This window comes from Phocoena phocoena, chromosome 10, assembly GCF_963924675.1.
Source record: "Phocoena phocoena chromosome 10, mPhoPho1.1, whole genome shotgun sequence".
Classification (NCBI taxonomy): Eukaryota; Metazoa; Chordata; class Mammalia; order Artiodactyla; family Phocoenidae; genus Phocoena; species Phocoena phocoena.
In genome coordinates, this window is record NC_089228.1 from 7,845,374 (window position 1) to 7,868,518 (window position 23,145).

The following is a 23,145-nucleotide window of genomic DNA, read 5'->3' on the forward strand; positions in this document are numbered from 1 at the left end:
TGTCATGTGCAATATTTAGGATATACGCATATTAAAAAACTGTTTGCTGTTGATCTGAAATTCAAATTTGCTGGACATCCTGTATTTTATCTGGCCACCCTATCCCGGATCCTCTCTTTGCGCTAGTGCAACAAGAGATTCTACTGAGCACTGGCTTCTTCTGTACGGAACGTTTTGTTTTTACTCCTGAATAAGGAAGTGCAATCTCTTTATTGATCTAACAGGAGGAGAATGTCTGTGGAACCAGCAGCTTGTTAGAGGAGACTGGCTCCTGCGGGTGGATAAATACTGTGGGGAGGGCAAGGCAGATGCTTTGTCCTGAGCTCAAAGTGGCTTTCAGAACCTGCCTGTGCCCTTGTGTGGACTTTCCTTCCCTGGCCCAGAGGTGGGCTTGAGTGGGTGCTATTGAAGAGGGCAGGAAGGGAACTGCTTGGCCAGGGAGGAGATTTATGGGTATGTGGGCTTATTCCAGAGATTCACTCATTCATTCAGTCCCACCAAGCAGCTGGTGGCAGGAAGTCAGAGACGAATGGTACCGGGTGCTGCCCTGGAGGCTCTCCAGAGACGGGGAGATGGGTTTGGACCCCAAGGCCAACGAGTGATGCCTGCTTCCAAACCTGTCTTCATAGTTGAATAGGAAGTGTGCATTTCTTTCCCTGTCTTGTCTCTCTCTCCCCTTCCTTCCCCATTCCTTTTCTCTTTTCTCATCTCCTCTCTATCCTTTTCTCACCTCCCCAGAGCTTTGCCACCTTAAACCTTGTAGCCAACTGGTACCATAAAAGAACAATTACTGGTGCACTCAGGCTTGGGATCTGGTCTTGGTCTCATTTCCTTTGTCTTCCCAAGCCTACCCCATCTCCCTGCATCCAGGACTAGGCAATGCATCCAGCACAGCCTGGATCCAATACATCCAGCACAGCCTGGAGTTCATTTACATGCCCCTTTCTAATTGGCTGATAGAAACCCACTGCCTCCCCTAACCTGCCACTCCCCACCTTCCTGTTGGAGCCCCACTAGGTCTAGCATCCTGGGATCCTTAGACCTCTGCCCTGCGGCCTTGTCTACTCAGTTATTTCTCCATAAAATGGCAGTGGGTGATCCCTTCTGGTTTGGGGTTAAAAGATCTAGATTCAACGTCGGACTTTGCCACTGACAAGCTGTGTGATCTTGAATGAGTCCTTTTGCCTCTCTGAGACTCAGTTCCTACATCTATAAAATGGGAATAATTCTCATGATGGGGTCCTTATAAGAATATTCTGTAGGGCTTAATATGGACGCAAGCCAGACTGCCCAAGTCAAATCCTTCCTCTTCCACTTACTAGCAGAACGCACTATGCCAGTTATCTATTTATTTCTCTTTCCTCATTTGGTTGGAGTGAGTCTGAAATAAGTCAACATACGTAAAAACATCTAGAACAGTGCTTTGCATACAAAGTGCCTAATAAATGTCAGCTATTGTTGTGATGGATATTAAAGTCCTTTGTCCAAATGCTGTTAATATCATTATTGCCCAATGAGTCTTTGGGCACAGGCTGGGAAAAATCAATTTAATATATCTCTGACTCAGGGGCCAGAGTTCCATATGAAGAGAGCCCAAAAGAGTGAAGCCTTAATCTCTCTGAGCCTCCTTGTCTTCATCTGTAAAATGGCAATAGCAGCCTCACTTCTGCCTACTTCACAGGGAAGCTCTGACTGGCCAATGGTAAGCACTTAAAAAAAAAATTACGAAGGAATGAATACATGGACCACAGGGGGAAGCAGTGGCAAGCTGCAGGGGTCTTCCCTGAGTAACTGACTTGCTGTATGCTGACGTGCTACCCACGAGACCTGATGTGAAGGAGGCCCACATCAGGCAGCCTATCGATGAGTGCTGAGTTGAGCAAACAGACTGAGTGGTGCCATGGTCAACGCTTCACATCTGGGTAAAGGGCACTCGTACTCACTTGGTGAGAGTATAAATGTATCGGTACAGCCCTTTTGGAAAATCACATAGTGCTAGCTATCACAATGTTTAAAGAGCACACAAATTCACCTAGCAGTTCCATTTATAGGAAATCATCCCCCAAATATTCTGGTTCAAGTGTGCCAAGATTTATATAGATAGTGTGTTCATTGCAACTGTTTGCAGTAATGAAAAACTGGAAACAACCTAAATGGTCCTCAGTATGGGTGTACATAAGTAAATTGTGGTATATCTGTATTATGGACTATGTAGCCATTAAAAAGAATGAAGTAAATCTATATGTATTAACATGGAGAGGTCTCAGGATGTATGTAAATAAACCCACAGAAAACCTCAAGTTGACAGAGGTATGCATTTAATATATCAACATTTGTGGGCAAAAAAACCTGTATCTATGTATCTGTACAGGAAATACCTGGAAGGCTACACGCCAAAGTTAAGATGATTAAATTAAATTAACCATCCTATTTGATAAAAGAGCTCCTATTTTAAGGCCAGAGGCCATATGTGTGTAGTCTGGTCAAAGAAATTGCGTGACTCAGAGAAACTCTATTCACTTTTTTGAGCCAAAGCTTTCTCTTGTGTAAACGAATAATGATATTTACCTCTCAGTATTGTGATGGGGTGAGATGAAATAATGGATGTGAAAACCCCGGCTCTGAGCAGAGACAGCTCGTTATAGCAATCAGGGAGGGCGACCGGAAGGAAGAGGCAGGAGCCCAGACCTTGAAAGGTTTGGCAAGGCCTGGATTTGGTTTGATTTTAGGCTGTCTCTTCCTAACATTCAACAGGTATTCACTTATTAATGGTACAGTACAAAACCCGCAAGTGGGTTTTTTAACCACACATCTGCGCAAGGAGGCGTAGCGGAAGCCTGGCGCGTGCGCAAAGAGAGCACCTTCGGTTGCGCTTCGGCCACGTCCTACAACTCCCAGCATGCTCCGCACACGCGTCGGGCGCGTCGCCGACTGCTGACGTAGCTCTGTAGCGCGGGGAATTTCGAGTGGCAGTGGAGCGCTGGAGCCCAGTGGGTCGCGGACCCTCCACCTTCTTTAGGGGAGGCCATGGACTCGCTAGTAGAGCCCCGGTGGCCTCCGGGCTTGGCAGTCATGAAGGTGAGTGCTTCGGGGAGGTCGGGGGCGTACGACGTCCGCGGAAGGCCAGCCCCGCCTTGAGGAGGAGAAAGGACGAGGCGCCAGCGCCGAATTGGGCCAGGATACCCGGCTCTGCGTTGCCATTTGCCACCGCGTGGATCTGGGCCTCAGTTTCTTCCTCTCCTGGGAAGTATCGGGGACAGGCCTTGGTCCCTTATGGTGAGCCTAGGTTGGCTGTCATATGGGACGGGGTTTTCTGCCGTTCAGTCACAACAATCACAATGATGTGGAAAGAAACACTTACTCTAAACGGTGGAAACGACAGTGATACCTAATCCTTTCTTAGAGCTTACTGCGTGCCAAGCATTATGTAAACTCTCCCAGTACTTTAGTGAAGAGTCTCCCACAGTGACACCGGCCACGGTTTGGAGTGGAGCTTGCATCAGAAAACACTTATTTAATCACTTAGCAAAGCGGGCAGTCTCCTTTACATTCTCATTCATTTCTTCTAATTACCCTCAAGAAGCCTAGTGCTACTTTGCCCTAATTCCTCCCTAACGTGTCTTAACTCTTGATGGTTGTGCATCTTCTCTTTTAAACAAAGAAATCAGGACTCACGTTTAGCACTAGCCTTTCTTTTTTTTTTCGGCACGCGGGCCTCTCACTGTTGTGGCCTCTCCTGTTGCGGAGCACAGGCTCCGGACGCGCAGGCTCAGCGGCCATGGCTCACGGGCCCAGCCGGTCCGCGGCATGTGGGATCTTCCTGGACCGGGGCGGGGCACGAACCCGTGTCCCCTGCATCGGCAGGCGGACTCTCAACCACTGCACCACCAGGGAAGCCCTAGCCTTTCATTTTATTGAAGTCTTTCACTCAAATAACATTGATTTTTGTGGCTACTTTGTTTTTGGCAATGCATTCCTGTTTCCATGGACGGTAGTGGTGAGTCCTGGATTCCTACTATGTTTGGTCAAGAGCAAACACACCATTCTGTGCTAGCTAAAATCAGTTGCTTGGTTTTTCTCCTTGTTCTATGATTATTTCCGTTTGTGACTGAGCAAAATCATGTTCTCCTTCTGTTGCTCAGTTTTGTAAACTACGGATTATGGTATCTGCCCCACAGACTCATAAGGTGACTTTGAGAATTAAGTGAAGGGACTTGGGAGAGGTTAAAGTAAGTATAAGGCCTTACTTATTGTTCTACCTGCCATCATCAGTGTCATCTACAGGGCTTGGTGACTGAAGATCTCCCCATGTTGCAGAGCTGACATTGTGGAAGGATCTGGGAAAGCCGTGGTTTTGCAGTTGTGGTGGCTTTGGCTCCAGTGAGCAGTGGAGAAGAGCATAGATTTGAGTTCCAATGGTTCTGGCTTAAATTTAGTCTCTGCCTTCTATTTAACTGTGTGACCTTGATTCAGTTACTTAACCTCTCTGAGCCTGGGTTGCCTCAACTATAAACTGGAGACAGAAATAGTTGATAAGGTTGGTTAAATGAGTTGATGTATGTGGATAGGGATCCTGTCTGGCTTATTCACTGTGCCTAACACAATGCCTGGCACGTAGTGGGTGCTCAAAAATTATTTGCTAATTGATTGAAGGTATCTAGAAGGTAGTAAGCATTAAATCAATATATCTTTATTATTATTATTAATGCTTAACATGTGTTAAGTATTCCTCCTCCTGCTTTTTATTTGTTGTCATGAAGATTATGAATTGGATAAGGGAAGTGAAAGCTTCCCCCTTCCACTTTCTCTAAGTTGAGGAAATCCCAGGGCATCCACTGGACTGAACATCTGTGCAAGAATGTTATAGCTCATCGGATGCGGTATCACTTCCACAGATCCTGCTCAGCACATCTGTCAGAACCACTCCTCCAGGAGAGGACGGTGATAGAGAAGAAAGCAAATAGACCAGGTGTCAGGGCTTTGGCTTCTGGTCTTGCCTCTGCTCTTGACTGATTTTCAACACAATCCTCTAGCTTTTTGTGTCAGTGGTAGCTTACCATCCAAAGTAATGGAAGATTTGGGCATTTGAATGTTTATTTCCCTGGTTTTACTGTAACAAAAATTTGTTTTTGACAGATTATAAATGTAGACTGTGTATATAGTAGAAAAAAATTAAAATTTACAGTAAGATAAAGGAGGAACTGAAAGTTACCTAGCATCCTACCGTCTAGAGAGGACCACTGTTTAACATTTTCTCTTATTGTTCTTCAGCTTTTCTCATGTGTGATCATGCACACACCCACAATGTGTATATGCATTTAAAATTTGGGATCACCTTGGAGTCAACCTCTCGGATTTGATCCATCGCCTTATAAGCTCTATAGGCTTCATCTAAAAAATTGGCATATAGATGCTATAGACCTCCTAAGATTGTTAAGGAGATTAAACTACATAGTTCTGTTGTTATGTGTTATTGTTGTAGGTTTGTTCTCTGATTTTTTTTTGTTTGCATTAAAACATGAACATTTTTCCATGCATTAATTATTCTTTGAAAGCATGTTTCCTTTAATGGCAACAATATTTCATATGTGAACTATTAGAACATTAGTCTTTTTGTTTGCATTTTTAAAATTTAGGTCATACACATGGTTCAGAAAGTACGTGAAATCAAAAGTAAAAGTCTTCCTCCAAACTTGTCCCTCATCTGTCTAGTTTCCTGACCCCTTTGACCATTATTTGTTACGTTCTTGTGTTCGGATTTGCATTCAGATTTATATTCTTATTCTCTCCTCCCTTTTTAACAAAAGGTCACAGACAGTGTGTACTGCCTGTACCTTACTTCCTTTTTTCACTTTTCTTGGCAGTCTTTCCATACCAGTACATAAGAGAGCACGCGCTCTCTCTCTCTCTCTCTCTCTCTCTCTCTCTCTCTCTCTCTCTCTCTCTCTCTCTTCTTCCTCTTAAATATCTGCTCAGTATTCTTTTGAATGAAATAACATTTTAGGGCTTCCCTGGTGGCGCAGTGGTTAAGAGTCTGCCTGCCAATGCAGGGGACACGGGTTCGAGACCTGGTCGGGGAAGATCCCACACGCTGCGGAGCAACTAGGCCCGTGTGCCATAACTACTGAGGCTGCACTCTAGAGCCCGCGAGCCACAGCTACTGAAGACTGCGCGCCTAGAGCCTGTGCTCTGCAACAGGAGAGGCCACCACAACGAGAAGCCCGCACACTGCAACGAAGAGTAGCCCCTGCTCGCCACAACTAGAGAAAGCCTGCGTGCAGCAACGAAGACCCAATGCAGCCAAAAATAATAAATAAATTAAATAAATAAATTTATAAAAAGAAAAGAACATTTTAAATGATTTAGAAGATTTTAGGTTGCGAGAGAGATCCTTTCCTGTTTGGATTTCATTCCAGATGGACGCACATCTATCTGACTTTGCAGATTGCCTGCCTCTTCCCCTCCTTCTGCTGTCACTGGCGCCAGCTCTTTCCAGGGCTTCCTCATCTGGCTCCACCCTGTAGTACTGTACAGTACTGAGCAGAAAGCACTGGACTGACGGCCGGTAGACAGGAAGTTTTGTCCTGGCTTGACTCATGTGCTGTGAGCCTGCTCTGGATACAAGTTTACTCATTTGTGAAGTAAGGGTTTTAACTAGATAATTTCTAGTGTTTCTCTTTAGTGTTTTCTGATCTGGTTCTTACCCTGTGTGGTGAATGGCTGCTGGTACCTTTCACCCCCGCAGTGACAGTGGGCCAGGGAATGGGGTCTGAAGAGGAGGAGGCTTGGAGGAGGAACTGGAAATACATGGCAAGTAGAAGAGAAATAGAGTAGCCCTTTTGTGATGGGCTGGCAACATGGAGTGGGATTCTGTACAGTGTCAGCTTTATCTTTCTGAAGTGTTCTCTATAACCTAAGATTTGAATAAGTCATATGGGGGAGGTTTTCTCTCCCCTGCAGTTTATGTGGACTTAACTTTTGAGTTTGAATATTTGACAAAGAAGTATTATTAAATTATTGTTTTAGGGGATGGAGGAGTTCTGTGGCAGATGTTCCAGTCTTGGTGGCTTTCTGATAGGTGTGTATGTATTTATGCGTTTCAGACAATAGATGATTTGCTGCGCTGTGGAATTTGCTTTGAATATTTCAACATTGCAATGATGATTCCTCAGTGTTCACATAACTGTAAGTATGTGTTGTTTCTCTGAGTTACAAAAATGTGGTTTTTCATATAATGTAGTATTATTTTAGCACCAAAGATAAGTACACATTTATTATTTATTTCTCACTTTTAGCTCCTCTATCTTGAAGTTTTAGCATGGTCTTTTCCATGACCTCCCTCTTAAATATTGAATATTTTTTACAAGGCTCCTATATTTTCTACCACCTCCCTCCTGGATACTTTTATGCCTTTTGTAACATTCACAGGCATAAAGATTTTGATCACTGTATATTGTTATTTGCCCAGCACTTTTAGATGTTAAATTTCAGATTTTTCATTTTTAGCAGGATAGGAGATAGGTGGTTCAACCAAGTAGTCCTAGGCATAGAATTTTAAAGTTTAAAAATTCCACTGGGAGAATTCTACAACTGAAGAGTATTGCAGGCAGTTTTATCACTTAACTTGCTGTGTGATGGTGGGAAGACTCATATATTGAAATGTGCTTGTACTTCTCTTCGTGAGTCTAGTATGTACATATTTTTTACACTGTAGTTTGACGTATTTAGTGCATGGGGCGCACTTGTCATTGTTCTGGATTTAGCCATCAGTTTATGGATTATCTAGGCTTATGATCGTTCTTATTCTCTACTTTCGAGTTGATTTGCCTTGGAAAGTTAAAAAAAAAGTTAGGCTTAAAAAATGGTTTTAGTGGATAGTAGTAGCTTTGGTGAAAAAGTTTCCATAGGGAAGACATAATAAGAGGATGGTGGTGGTAGCAACATGGGCATTAGAGATAAACTTAGGCTTGACTCTTAGCTCTCCACTTGTTAGATGGGTGAGACTGCAAACGCTCAACATTTCTTCAGGTGTGAAACCCTGGTGAGTAGTTTCTGCCTTAGGAGATGGTTGTGAGAATTAAATGTACAGAGTCCAGTGTCTAGCACGTTATAGGGCCTTAATAAATCTTAGTTTCCTTCTAGGCTAGATTCATATTAGTAACCAAGATAAGTTTTGGGGATTGTTTCTAAATATGTGTTGAAATCACCTTTATTTAGGTATGATTTAAGGCATCCATTTTAAGTATGCAGTAAAATGTACAAGTGTCAACGAGTTTCAACAAATGTTTATACCAGGTAATGACTACAATTAAAATATTAAACATTTCTATCACTTGATAGAGTTCTCCCCATTATCAGTCAGTATGGCCCCAGGGAATTATATGTGGGTCTGTTTCTGGATTCTCTTCTATTTCATTGATTTTTATGTCTATCCTTATGCCAGTACTACACTGTCTTAATTACAGTAGCCTTCTAGTAAGTCTTCAAGTCAAGTATTGTAACTACTCCAACGTTGTTTTTCTTTATCAAGATTGTTTTGGTTCTTTTAGGATCTTTGCATTTTATATGCATTTCAGTATAAATTTTAGAATCAGGTTGTCAGTTTCTACCAAGAAAAGCCTGCTGGGATGTTCCTTGGTTTTGCACTAAATCTAGAGATCCATCTGAGGATATATGACTTTTTTTTTTGAGATTTACTTATTTTTTATTTAATTTTGGCTGCGTCAGGTTTTAGTTGCAGCACGTGGGATCTTTGTTGAGGCATGCGGGATCTTTCGTTGCAGCGTGTGGGCTTCTTTCTAGTTGTGGTGTGCGGGTTTTCTCTCTCTAGTTGTGGCGCACAGGCTTCAGGGCGCATGGGCTCTGTAGTTGTGGGGTGCAGGTTCCAGGACGCATGGGCTCTGTAGTGTGTGGCACTCAGGCTCTAGTTGAGGCGCGCAAGCTCAGTAGTTGTGGCACTCGGGCTTAGTTACCCTGTGGCATGTGGGATCTTCGTTCCCTGACTAGGGATTGAACTTGCGTCCCCTGCATTGTAAGGCAGATTCTTTACCACTGTACCACAAGCGAAGTCCCTATGACATCTTAACAGTGTTGTCTTCAATGTAAAAATGTTGTCCTAAATTAGAAATAAATCCCAGAAAATAGTCAGGATTATCTTAAAGCAAAAGGGCAGCTTTATTGCTTGCAAGGTTTGCAAACAGGGGATATGCAGCCTTTGGCTGTAACCTAAAGTGCCTTTGGGTGTAGGGGGTAAAGAGAGAGGGATTTTTAAAAACAAACTGTAGAAGTCACAGTTGGGAGATTTGCAAAGAGGATTGGCTGGCCCCTGCAGCCTGACCACAAGTCCTTGAAGCTTGACTATAGTTTTTGATGATTGGCTTGGTCATCAGAGCTTCTAGTTGGGGACATTTCCAGGTAGGACCTTTAGCAGAATCAGAAGTCATAGTTTTCTGTTCTTGGTTTTAATGAGAACATAGAGTAAGTGACTGAATCCGGTCTGTCATGACTGCCTGGCTCCGTTTTATTTTGAGTCCCTGTTAGCCACACTGGGCCCATTTTCTAAGTTCCTTACACAGGGATTCCTCTTATTTTTACTTTTCCTTAGGGGATTTTATTTTTATATGAACACGGTGTGTTCCTCCATTCTTTAGCTCTTCTTTAATTTCTCTCCACAGTGCTGTTAGTTTTCAGTGCACAGGCCTTGCACATAGAAATAAGTTTTTTGTATTGACTTTTTATCCTGTGATCTTGCTAAATTCACTTTTTAATTCCAGCACCTTTTTTGTTGATTACTTAGGAATTTTTATATACACAATCATGTCATCTGTGAATAAAAGCAGTTTTACTTCTTCCTTCCTTAATCTGCATGCCTCACATTTCTGGTTGTTAGACAGGCTAAGTACCTCTAGTAGAATGTTAAAAAGAAGTGGTGTAGGTGAATATCCTTTCTTTATTCCCAGTTTTATGGGGAAAGCTTTCAGTCTTTCAGGCAAAATGTTAGCTGTAAGTTTTATCGTATTCTTAATACATTTTCATAAATTTATCAGGTTGAGGCAATTCGTCTATGCTCTGAATTAGCTGAGAGTTTTTTTTTTAATCATGAATGGTTACTGAATTTTGTCAAGTTTGTTTTTTTTGCATGTATAGAGATGCTCATATGATTTAATTCCTTTATTTTAGAATATGATTAATTACACTGATTTGTTTTTAAATGTTACGACAACCTTGAATTCCTTTCAATAAATTTGTCCATTTAATCTAAGCTGTTGAGTTTATCAGCATAGAGTTTGAAAAATGCTACTCCCTAGGGACTTCCCTGGCAGTCCAGTGGTTAAGACTCTTCCCTTACACTGCAGGGGGTGCGGGTTTGATCCCTGGTCAGGAAAAGAAGTTCCCACATGTCGTGCTGCAACGGCCCAGAAAAAAACAAAACAAAACAAAACAAAACAACCTATTTCCTACTGTCCTTCTCTTGTCTGGAGGATATGTAGTGATATTCCCTTTTATCCATATGCTAGAAAGGTGTGTTTTCTTTTTTTTTCCTTGAGTAATCTAGCTAAAGGTTTATCAGTTTTATTGCTGTTTTCAAAGAACCAACTTTTGGTTCATTGTTTTCTGTATTTTATCTTTTTTCTATTTTATTGATTTACGCTTTCAAAATCTTTATTATTTCCTTTCTTTTACTTATATAAGTTTAATTTGCTCTTATATTTCTAGCTTTCTAAGGTAGAAGATGAGATCGATATTAGAACTTCTTTTCTAATATAAATGTTTAAAGCTATAAATTTTCCTTTAAGCCTTGCTTTAGCTACATCCCACAAATTTTGATATGTGAGTTTTCATTTTTGTTTAGTTTGAAGTGTATGCTAATGTCCTTTTTGATTTATTTTTTGACCCATGAGTTATTTAGAAGTCTTTAGTTTAATTTCTAAAAATTTGGGAGTTTTCCTGCTATCTTCCTGTTATTAATGTCTAATTTAATTATGTTCTTTTCAAAACTCAAACAATTATGTCCAATTTCAGTTTTTAAATCAAACTGAGACTTGTTTTATGGCCCACAATGTGGTCATTCTTGGTTAATGTTTCACGTATACTTTAAAAGAATGTCTATTCTAGTTGGGCGGAGTGTTCTGTGAATGTCAATTGGATCAAGTTGGTTGATACTACTTTTTAAATCTTCTGTATCTCTGCTGGTTCTCTGTGTATTATTTTATCAATACTGAGAGAGGAGTGTCGAAATCTCCAAATATAATTGTGGATTTGTCTGATTTTTCTTTTTACTAATGTAATTTTGTGCTTTATGTATTTTTGAAGCATTTTTATTAGGCACATACACATTTATGATTATTTTGTCTTCCTGATGAACTGGCTGTTTTGTGATTGTGAAATGGCCCTCTTTATCCCTGGTAATGTTCTTTGTTCTAAAGTCTTCTTTTTTCTGATATTAATATAGTCACTCCCACTTCTTTAAGATTAGCGTTTTCATGGTTTGTCTTTTTCCATCCTTTTACTTCTCATCTACCTGTGTCTTGATATCTATATTGGACTTTTTTAGACAGTATGTATTTTGGGTCTTCCCATTCAATCTAGTCTGAAAATATCTATTTTTACTTGGAATATGTAGACATACACTGTATAATATAGTAGCTGCTAGCCTCATGTGGCTATTTATATTTCAGTTAAAATTGATTAAACTTAAATAAAATTAAAACTTTAGATTCCCAGTTCCACTAGCCTCATTTCTAGTGTTGAATAGCACATGTGGCTAGTGGCTGCTGTCTTGGATAGTGCAGATATAGAACATTTCCATCATTGCAGAAAGTTAATTATTGGTAAGGCTGCATCTAGATATACTACCTCACTTTCTGTTTTTTATTTACTCATCTATTTTTTCTTCTCTTCCAGCCTTTTAAAAAAAATTGAACATTTAAAAAATATTAAATCTTTTCCACAGTTGACTTATTAGTGCTACTTCTTTGTTTTATTATTTTAGCGGCTGTTTAAAATAGGCATCTTTAAGTTATTACAGTCTCCCTTTGAACGATATTATACCACTTGACTAGTGTAAAACTGTTACAACTGTGCACTTCTTCCTTTTTTAAATTGAAATATAGTTGATTTACAATATTATATTAGTTTCAGGTGTACAACATAGTGATTCAATATTTTTATAGATTGTACTACATTTAAAGTTATTATCAAATATTGGCTATCTTCTCTGTGCTGTACAACAGTGGTCCCAACCTTTTTGGCACCAGGGACTGGTTTTGTGGAAGACAATTTTTCCATGGATGCGGGGGGTGGGGGATGGTTCAGGTGGCAATGTGAACGATGCGGGGTGATGGGGAGCAGCAGATGAAGCTTTGCTTGCTTGCCCGCTGCTCACCTCCTGCTCTGCAGCCTGGTTCCCCTGCTTCGGCACCCCTGCTGTACAATATATCCTTGTAGCTTACTTATTTTATAAATACATAGTAGTTTGTACTTCTCAATCCTCTACCCCTATCTTGACCCTCCCTCATTTCCTTTCCCCTCCCCCATTTCCTTTCCCCACTAGTTCTCTCTATCTGTGAGTCTGTTTCTATTTTGTTGTATTCATTTGTTTCATTTTTTAGTTTCCACATATGAGAGATAGCATATAGTATTTGTCTTTCTCTGACTTATTTCACTAAGCATAATAACCTCCAGGTACATCCATGTTGCTGCAAATGGCAAAATTTCATTCTTTATTGTGGCTGAGTAATATTCCATTGTATATGTACCACCTGTTCTATATCCATTCATCATCTTTAAGTGATAGACACTAAGTTGCTTCCATATCTTGACTGTTGTTAAATAATGCTCCTGTGAACATTGGGATGCATGTATCTTTTCAAATTAGTGTTTTTGGTTTTTTTGAGGTATATACCCAAGAGTGGAATTCCTGGATCATATGGTAGTTCTGTTTTTAGTTTTTTGAGGAACCTCCACTGTCTTCCATAGAGGTTGCACCAACTTACATTCCCCAGCAGTGTACTAGGCTTCCCTTTTCTCAACATCTTCACCAGCATTTGAAATTTGTGGTCTTTGTGTTTCCAGTCATACTGACAGGTGTGAGATGAGCTCTCATTGTGGTTTTGATTTGCATTTCTCTGATGGTGAGTGATGTTGAGCATCTTTTCACGTGGCTGTTGGCCATCTATATGTCTTCTTTGGAAAAATGTCTATTCAGGTCCTCTGCCCATTTTTTAACTGGGTTTTTTTTTTTGACACTGAATTGTATGAGCTGTTTATATATTTTGAATATTAACTCCTATTTGGTCATATCATTTGCAAATATTTCTCCCATTCAGTAGGTTGTCTTTTTGTTTTGTTGATGGTTTCTTTTGCTGTGCAAAAGCTTTTACGTTTAATTAGGTTTCATTTGTTTATTTTTGCTTTTACTTCCTTTTTCACAGAAGACAGATCCAAAAAACTATTGCTATGATTTATGTCAAAGAGTGTTCTGCCTGTGTTTTCTTTCAGGAGGTTTATGGTTTCAGTCTTATATTTAGATCTTTTGATTTTCTTTTTGTATATCGTGTGAAGATGTTCTCATTTCTTTCTTTTTCACTAACGGCCTTTATTCATTTTTATTTTTTAATAGATGTTTATTGGAGTATAATTGCTTCACAATACTGTGTTTCTGTTGCACAACAAAGCAAATCAGCCATATGCATACACACGTCCCCATATCCCTTCCCTCTTGAGCCTCCCTCCCATCCTCCCTATCCCACCCCTCTAGGTCATCGCAAAGCGAGCTGATCTCCCTGGGCTATGGTGCTGCTTCCCACCAGCCAACTATTTTACATTTGGTAGTGTGTATATGTTGATGCTACTCTCACTTCGCCCCAGCTTCGCCCTCCCACCCCATGTCCTCAAGTACGTTTTCTATGTCTACCTCTTTATTCCTGCCTTGCAACTAGGTTCATCAGTACCATTTTTTTTAGATTCCATATATTTATGTGTTAGCATACGGTATTTGTTTTTCTCTTTCTTTTTTTTTTTTGTCTTTCCATGTCTTCATCCATTCTTTTTTTTTTAAATTTAATTTAATTTATTTATTTATACAGCAGGTTCTTATTGGTTGTTTTTCTCTTTCTGACTTACTTCACTCTGTATGACAGATTCTAGGTCCATCCACCTCACTACAAATAACTCAATTTTGTTTCCTTTTATGGCTGAGTAATATTCCATTGTATATATGTGCCATGTCTTCTTTATCCATTCATCTGTCGATGGACATTTAGGTTGGTTCCATGTCCTGGCTATTGTAAATAGTGCTGCAGTGAACATTGTGGTGCATGTCTCTTTTTGAATTGTGGTTTTCTCAGGGTATATGCCCAGTAGTGGGATTCCTGGGTCATATGGTAGTTCTATTTTTAGTTTTTTAAGGAACCTCCATACTGTTCTCCATAGTGGTTGTATCAATTTACATTCTCACCAGAAGTGCAGCAGGGTTCTCTTTTCATCACATCCTCTCCAGCATTTATTGTTTGTAGATTTTTGATGATGGCCATTCTCACCGGCGTGAGGTGATACCTCATTGTAGTTTTGATTTGTATTTCTCTAATAATTAGTGATGTTGGGCATCTTTTCATGTGCCTCTTGGCCATCTGTATGTCTACCTTGGTGAAATGTCTGTTTAGGTCTTCTGCCCATTTTTTAACTGGATTGTTTGTTTTTTTGATATTGAGTTTGATGAGCTGTTTGTATATTTTGGAGGTTAATCTTTTTGTCTGTTTCATTTGCAAATATTTTCTCCCATTCTGAGGGTTGTCTTTTTGTCTTGTTTATGGTTTCCTTTGCTGTGCAAAAGCTTTTTAGTTTAATTAAGTCCCATTTGTTTATTTTTGTTTTTATTTCCATTACTCTAGGAGGTGGGTCAAAAAAGATCTTGCTGTGGTTTATGTCAAAGAGTGTTTTTCCTATGTTTTCCTCTAAGAGTTATATAGTGTCTGGTCTTACATTTAAGTCTTTAATCCATTCGGAGTTTATTTTTGTGTATGGTGTTAGGGAGTGTTCTAATTTTGTTCTTTTACATGTAGCTGTCCAGTTTTCCCAGCACCACTTACTGAAGAGGCTGTCTTTTCTCCATTGTATGTTCTTGCCTCCTTTGTCATAAATTAGGTGTCTGTATGTGCATGGGTATATCTTTGGGCATTCTATCCTGTACCATTGATCTGTATTTCTGTTTTTGTGCTAGTACTATACTGTCTTGATTACTTGTAGCTTTGTGGTATAGTTTGAAGTGGGGGAGCCTGATTCCTCCAACTCTTTTTCTTTCTCAAGGTTGCTTTGGCTATTCGGGGTCTTTTGTGTTTCCATATGAATTGTAAAATTTTTTGTTCTAATTCTGTGAAGAAATGCCGTTGGTGGTTTGATAGGGATTGCATTGAATCTGTAGATTGCTTTGGGTAGTATGGTCATTTTCACAATATTGATTCTTCCAATCCAAGAACATGGTATATTTCTCCATCTGTTTATGTCATCTTTGATTTCTTTCATCAGTGTTTTATAGTTTTCTGAGTACAAGTCTTTCACCTCCTTATTCAGGTTTATTCCTTGTATTTTATTCTTTTTGTTGTAATGGTAAATGGGAGTGTTTCCTTAATTTCTCTTTCTGATTTTTCATTGTTGGTGTGTAGAAGTGCCAGAGATTTCTGTGCATTAATTTTGTATCCTGCAGCCTTACTAAATTCATTGATTAGTTCTAATAGTTGTCTGGTGGCATCTTTAGGATTTTCTATGTATAGTATCATGTCATCTGCAAACAGTGACAGTTTTACTTCTTCCTTTCCTATTTTTATTCCTTTTATTTCTTCTTCTTCTCTGATTGCTGTGGCTAGGACTTCCAAAACTATGTTGAATAAGAGTGGTGGGAGTGGACATCCTTTTCTTGTTCCAGATCTTAGTGGAAATGCTTTCACTTTTTCACATTGAGTGTGATGTTTGCTGTGGGTTTGTCATATATGGCCTTTATCATGTTGAGGTAGGTTCCCTCTATGCCCATTTTCTGGAGAGTTTTTTCTTAAATGGGTGTTGAATTTTGTCAAAAGCTTTTTCTGCATCTATTGAGATGATCATGTGGTTTTTATTCCTTAATTTGTTGAGGTGGTGTATCACATGGATTGATTTGTGTATATTGAAGAATCCTTGCATCCCTGGGATAAATCCCACTTGATCATGGTGTATGATCCTTTTAATGTGCTGTTGTATTCTGTTTGCTAGTATTTTGTTGAGGATTTTTGTATCTGTGTTCATCAGTGATATTGGTCTATAATTTTCTTTATTTGTGATATCTTTTTCTGGTTTTGGTATCAGGGTGATGGTGGCCTCATAGAATGAATTAGGGAGTGTTTCTTCCTCTGCAATTTTTTGGAAGAGTTTGAGAAGGATCGATGTTAGCTCTCTTCTGAATGTTTGATAGAATCCACCTGTGAAGCCATCTGGTCCTGGACTTGTGTTTGTTGGAAGATTTTTAATTATGGTTTCAATTTCATTACTTATGATAGGTCTGTTTATATTTTCTAATTCTTCCTGGTTCAGTCTTGGAAAATTGTGCCTTTCTGATAATTTGTCCGTTTCTTCGTGGTTGTCTGTTTTATTGGCATAGAGTTGCTTGTAGTAGTTTCTTATAATCCTTTGTATTTCTGCAGTGTCAGTTATGATTCCTCCTTTTTCATTTCTAATTTTATTGATTTGTGTCCTCTCCCTTTCTTTCTTGATGAGTCTGGCTAAGGGTTTATCAATTTTGTTTTTCTTCTCAAAGAGCCAGCTTTTAGTTTTATTGATCTTTGTTATCATTTTCTTCATTTCTATTTCATTTATTTCTGCTCTGATCTTTATGATTTCTTTCCTTCTACTGACTTTGGGATATCTTTGTTCTTCTTTCTCTAGTTGTTTTAAGTGTAGGATTAGATTGTTTATTTGAGATTTTTCTTGTTTCTTGAAGTGAGATTGTATTGCTATAAACTTCCCTCTTAGAACTGCTTTTGCTGCATCCCGTGGGTTTTGGGTCGTCGTGTTCTCGTTATCATTTGTTTCTGTGTATTTTTTAATTTCTTCTTTGATTTCTTCAGTGATCTCTTGGTTATCTGGTAGCTCACTGTTTAGCCTCCATGTACTTGTGTTTTTACAGTTTTTTTTCTGTAATTGATAACCAGTCTCATCACGTTGTGGTCAGAAAAGATACTTGATACAGTTTCAATTTTCTTAAATTGTCCGAGGCTTGATTTGTGACCCAGGATGTGATCTATTCTGGAGAATGTTCCATGTGCACTTGAGAAGAAAGTGTATTCTGCCACTTTCAGGTGTAATGTTCTATAATTATCAATTAGATCTATCTGGCCTGTTGTGTCATTAAAGGTTGTATTTCCTTACTTATTTTCTGTTTGGATGATCTGTCCATTGTTGTAAGTGGGGTGTTAAAGTCCCCTACTATTATTGTGTTACTCTTGATTTCTCCTTTCATGGTTGTTAGCATTTGCCTTATGTATTCAGGTGCTCCTATGTTGGGTGCATAAACATGTCTAATTGTTATATTTTCTTTTTGGATTGATCCTTTGATCATTATGTAGTATCCCTCCTTATCTTTTATAACAGTCTTTATTTTAAAGTATATTTTATCTGATACGAGTATTGCTACTCCAGCTTTCATTTGATTTCCATTTGCATGGAATATCTTTTTCCATCCCTTCACTTTCAGTCTGTATGTGTTGTTAGGTCTGAAGTAGGTCTCTCGTAGACAGCATATATACGGGTCTTGTTTTTGTATCCATTCAGCCAGTCTGTCTTTTGGTTGGGACATCTAATCCATTTACATTCAAGGATATTATTGATATTTATGTTCCTATTACCATTTTCTGTCTGTCTTTTGGTTGGGACAGTCTGTCTTTTGGTTGGGACATCTAATCCATTTACATTCAAGGATATTATTGATATTTATGTTCCTATTACCATTTTCTTAATTGTTTTGGGTTTGTTTTTGTTGGTTCTTTTCTTGTGTTTCCCTCTTAGAGAAGTTTCTTTAGCATTCGTTGTAAAGCTGGTTTGGTGGTGCTGAATTCTCTTAGCTTTTGCTTGTCTGAAAAGTTTTTGACTTCTCCATCAAATCTGAATGAGATCCTTGCTGGGTAGAGTAATCTTGGTTGTAGGTTTTTCTCTTTCATCACTTTAAGTATATCCTGCCATTCCCTTCTGACCTGAAGAGTTTCCACTGAAAAATCAGTTGATAACCTTATGGGGATTCTTTTGTCTGTTATTTTTTGTTGTTCCCGTGCTGCTGTTAATATTTTTGTCTTTGAATTTAATTTTTGTTAGTTTGATTAATATTTGTCTTGGTGTGTTTTTCCTAGGGTTTATCCTGTATGGGACTCTCTGTGCTTCTTGGACTTTGCTATGTTAGGGAAGTTTTCAACTATAATCTTTTCAGATATTTTCTCAGACCGTTTCTTTTTATCTTCTTCTGGGATCTCTATAATTCGAATGTTGGTGCGTTTAGTGTTGTCCCACAGGTCTCTGAGATTGTCTTCAGTTCTTTTCATTCTTTTTTTCTTTATTCTGCTTCTTGGCAGTTATTTCCACCATTTTGTCTTCTAGCTCACTTATTTGTTCTTCTGCCTCTGTTATTCTGTTATTGATTCCTTCTAGTGTATGTTTCATTTCAGTTATTGTGTTGTTCATCTCTGTTCTTTAGTTCTTCTAGATCTTTCTTAAACATTTCTTGTATTTTCTCGATCCATGCCTCCATTCTATTTCCAAGATTCTGGATCATCCTTACTATCATTACTCTAAATTCTTTTTCAGGCACATTGCCTGTTTCCTCTTCATTTATTTGGTCTTGTAGATTTTTACCTTGCTCCTTCATCTGTGACGTATTTTTTTTGCCGTCTCATTTGTTTTTCTTTAATGAGTGGGATTGTGTTCCTGTTTTACTGGTTGTTTGGCCTGAGGCTTCTAACACTGGGGTTTGTAGGCTGTTGGGTAGAGCTGGGTCTTGGTGCTGAGAGGAGGAACTCTGTGAGACGTCACTCCGATGAATATTCCCTCAGTCTGAGGTTCTCTGTTAGTCCAGTAGTTCGGACTCGGAGCTCCCACTGCAGGAGCTTCGGCCCGACCCCGGACTTGTGAACCAAGATCCTGCAAGCTGCCTGGGGCGCAAAACAAACAAACAAACAAAAACAATGATAACAAAGTAAAAAATAAAATTAGACTAGGAAACTAATGTATCTGTTAGGAAGAATATAAAAATAAAAATTTAGATGAATCAACAACAAGAATGCACAATAGTACCATAACAGTGAAAAAGAGGAGGAGGGGGAAAAAAGGGTGCGGGGGAGGCCTTGGCTGTGGAGGGCGGGGTCTAAGCAAGGGTGAGCTTTGGGCGATGGATGGGGCCAATGCTCAGGTCCCACAGGGCTGGAAAAGGCCCTGGGGGCTTTGGGGGCTGGGGCTTAGGCTCAAGGAACAGAAGGGGCCCAGGTGTGTCCCCCACCCCTGGTCTCGGAGGGCAGGGGACCTCACCTGGGAGCCCAGCAGGCTTCCTGGGCTCAAGTGGGCAGGGCAAATGCCCTCCTCTCCTTTCCTCTCCTGTTCCTCTGGTCTGTGAGGGCCCCTCCCACCTGCCTCTCCTGATCTCCCCGGTCTCCCTCCTATGCCCCCAAGGACCCACATGGCCCGGAGCGGGGTTTGGAGGGCAGGGGATTGGCCTGGGAGCTCAACAGGCTCCCTGGGTCTGAGTGGGTGGGGCAGTCGCCCTCTGCTCCTCTCCCGCTCCTCCTGGAGGGCCCCTTCTGCCTGCCTCTCCTGATCTTTCCTGCCTCAGGGGTGCTGATCCTGTCTGGCCTTCGCTTCTCCTCCTCCCTCAGTCCCCCTATGTCCTACCGGTTCACTTTGGGGTTCCTCCCATCTCCTTGGGCGTCAGAGTCCCCCACCAGTGGCTGGTGGGTGCCCTAGTTGTGGGGAGATGCTAACTCCACGTCTTCCCACACCACCACCTTGACTCTGCCTTCTAATTTCATTCTTTTACATGTAACTATCCAGTTTTTCCAGCACCACTTTTTTTGAAGATAATGTATTTTCCCCATTATATATTTTTGCCTTCTTTATCATAGATTAATTGATGATAAGTGTATGGGTTTATTTCTGGTCTCTCTTTTCTGTTCCACTGATCTATGTGTCTCTTTTTGTGCCAGTACCATGCTGTTTTGATTATTGTAGCATTGTAGTATACTCCAAGGTCAGGTAGCATGATACATCCAGCTTTGGTCATTTTTCTTAAGACTGCTTAGGCTACTTGGGGTCTTTTATGATTCCATAAAAATTTTAGGATTGTTCGTTCTATTTCTGTGAAAATGCCATGGGTATACAACTGTGTGCTTCTTTTCCCCCCCTTCTGTCATCCTGTTGTTGTCTTTCCTTTTATGATGTGCACATATACTACAGACACAATACATTGTTATTATATTTGCTTTATTTATTTACTTTCTATACATTTATTTATTTATTTACTTTTGGCTGCGTTGGATCTTCGTTGCTGAGCACGGGCTTTCTCTAGTTGCAGCGAGTGGGGGCTACTCTTCATTGCGGTGGCTTCTCTTTGTTGCAGAACACAGACTCTAGGTGCGCAGCCTTCAGTAGTTGTGGCACATGGGCCCAGTAGTTGTGGCTTGTGGGCTGTAGAGCTCAGGCTCAGTAGTTGTGGCGCATGGGCTTAGTTGCTCCGCGGCATGTGGAATCTTCCCGGATCAGGGCTCAAACCTGTGTCTCCTGCATTGGCAGGCGGATTCTTAACCACTGCACCAGCAGGGAAGTCCCTGTATTTGCCTCAGACAGCTCATTATCTTTTAAGACAAATTTAAAAATGGAAAAGTAGTCTTTTCTATTTAGGCACATTTATCATTTCTTATACTCTCCTTTGTATACATCAACGTTTTCTTCTTATGTCGTTTATATTTTCTCTGTTGCATTTCTTGTAGCACCAGCATGCTGCTAAAGAATTCTCTCAGCTTTTGGTTCCCTGAAAAAATTATTTCATTGCTTTTTGAAAGGTGTTTTCAGTGGGTATGCAGTTCAAATTAAAATTTTTCTCCTTTCTGAATGTCATTCTACAATTTTATGGCTTGACTAGTTTCACATGAAACCAGGTGTGTTAGGTTCTTTTTTTATAGGTTTCTGTATATGATGTGCCTTTTTTCTTCTGACTACTTTTCAGATTTTCTCTTTATTACCAGATTTTAGAAATTTGTAATGTGCTTTAGTGTGATTTACTTTGTGTTTGTACTGCTTGTGGTCCATTGAACTGCTTCAGTTTATGGGTTTATATTTGGAAAAAATTTAACACTTTTTCTTTGAGTATTTTTCTGTTTACACACCCACCTCCACACCCGAGCTCCAATTCAGATTACACTTTGTTAGACCTTTATTAACTTTATTCCACTACTTTATGTTAATCTATAGACATTGAGGCTCTGTTTTTTTTTTCTTTTCCTTTTTGGTAATCTCCCCCCACCCCCATCCTTTTTGTGCTTAATTTTGGATAATTTATATTGTTATGATTTCAAGTTTATTGATCTTTTATTCTGCACTGTCTCATCAACTGTTAGTCTCATTCAGTGAAATTTTCATTTTAGATATTGTATTGTTCCTCTAGAAATTTTACTTTTTTAGTATCTTCCATTTCTTTCCTTATTAGGTTCGTGTGTGTGTCTATTTTAATCCTTGAATATATTGAACATATTCTAATAGCTAGTTTAACCTCACTGTCTGCTAGTTCATTATCTCTGTTGTTTCTAAAACTATCTATTGATTGATTCCATCCCTCCCCCCCCAACACACACACTTCTGGTTATAGAGCACATTTTTTTTTTTTTTTGCTTCTTTGCATTTCTGGTAATTTTTGATTGGATGCTTTCCATTGTAGTTTTCACATTTTTGAGTGTTTAGATTTTGTTGTATACTTTATTGGAGTGTTGGGTTTTGTTGTGGAAGGATTCTTTTTTTGTTGTGGAAGGATCAGATTGGTTCTGTCAAGTTTTGTTTCTAAGCTTTGTCATGATGAATCTAGAGTAACCTTTTTTATAGGACTATAGTGGGGGAAGGGTGAGAAACACATAACATAAAACCTTCTCCATTAACAAGTTGGTAAGTGTATAGTATAGTATTGTTAACTATATGTGCATTGTTGTACAGCATGTCTTTAGAACTTTTTCATCTTGTATGACCAGAATTCTGTACCCATTGCACAGCAGCTACCCTTTTCTCCCTCCCCCTGGCCCTGGCAACAACCATTCTATTTTCTGCTCGTATGAGTTCATTTAGATACCGCATATAAATATAATCATGCAGTATTTTTCCTTCTGTGAATGGCTTATTTCACCTAGCTTAATATCCTCGAGGTTCATCCATGTTGTGGCATATGACAGAATTTCCTTCTTTTTTAAGGCTGAATAATATTCCATTTTATGTCTATAGAGAGCATATATTTTTTTAATCTGTTCATCCACTGGTGGACACTTGGGTTGCTCCCTCCTTTTGGCTCTTGTGAATAATGCTGCTATGAACACAGGAGTGCAAATATCTCTTTGAAATTCTGTTTTCACTTCTTTTTGATCAATACCCAGAAGTGGGTTGTTGGATCATATGGTAACTGTATTTTTAATTTTTTGAAATGCCTCCATACTTTTTTCCATAGTGACTGCACCATTTTACATTCCCATCAACAGTGCACAAGGGTTCTGATTTCTCCATGCCATCACCAACGCTTGTTATTTTCTTTTCTTCTTTTTCATTTTTTTGATAGTGGCTATCCTAACAGATGATGTCATTATGGTTTTGATTTGCATTTCCAGGATGATTAGTGACGGCGACGATCTTTTCATATACCTGTTTGCCATTTGTATGTCTTTGGAGAAATGCCTTTTCAAGTTCTTTGCCCATTTTTAATCAGGTTACATGTTTTTTTGTTATTGAGTTACAGGCGTTTGTTGTATATTTTGATATTTTTGGATACTAACTCATCAGGTATATGGTTAGCAAATATTTTCTTATGTTTCATAAGTTGTTCTTTTATTCTGTTGATTGCAGAAGCTTTTTAGTTTGATGAAGTCCCACTTGTCCATTTTTGCTTTT

General features: G+C 39.5%; 1 protein-coding gene across 2 annotated transcripts in view; it reads left to right on the forward strand.

Moving 5' to 3' along the window:
- Nucleotides 1-2,970: 2,970 nt before the first annotated feature.
- The window catches only part of RAD18 (RAD18 E3 ubiquitin protein ligase), a 125,847-nt gene continuing 105,672 nt past the window's right edge, over nt 2,971-23,145 (forward strand). Inside the window, exons 1-2 of one of the 2 annotated variants that reach the window (XM_065885617.1) lie at nt 2,971-3,078; nt 7,104-7,185. In XM_065885617.1, coding sequence (XP_065741689.1) covers nt 3,028-3,078; nt 7,104-7,185 — 133 coding nt within the window. In that variant the 5' untranslated portion in view covers nt 2,971-3,027. The remainder of the gene's footprint in view (nt 3,079-7,103; nt 7,186-23,145) is intronic. The other variant, XM_065885616.1, reaches the window with a different exon arrangement.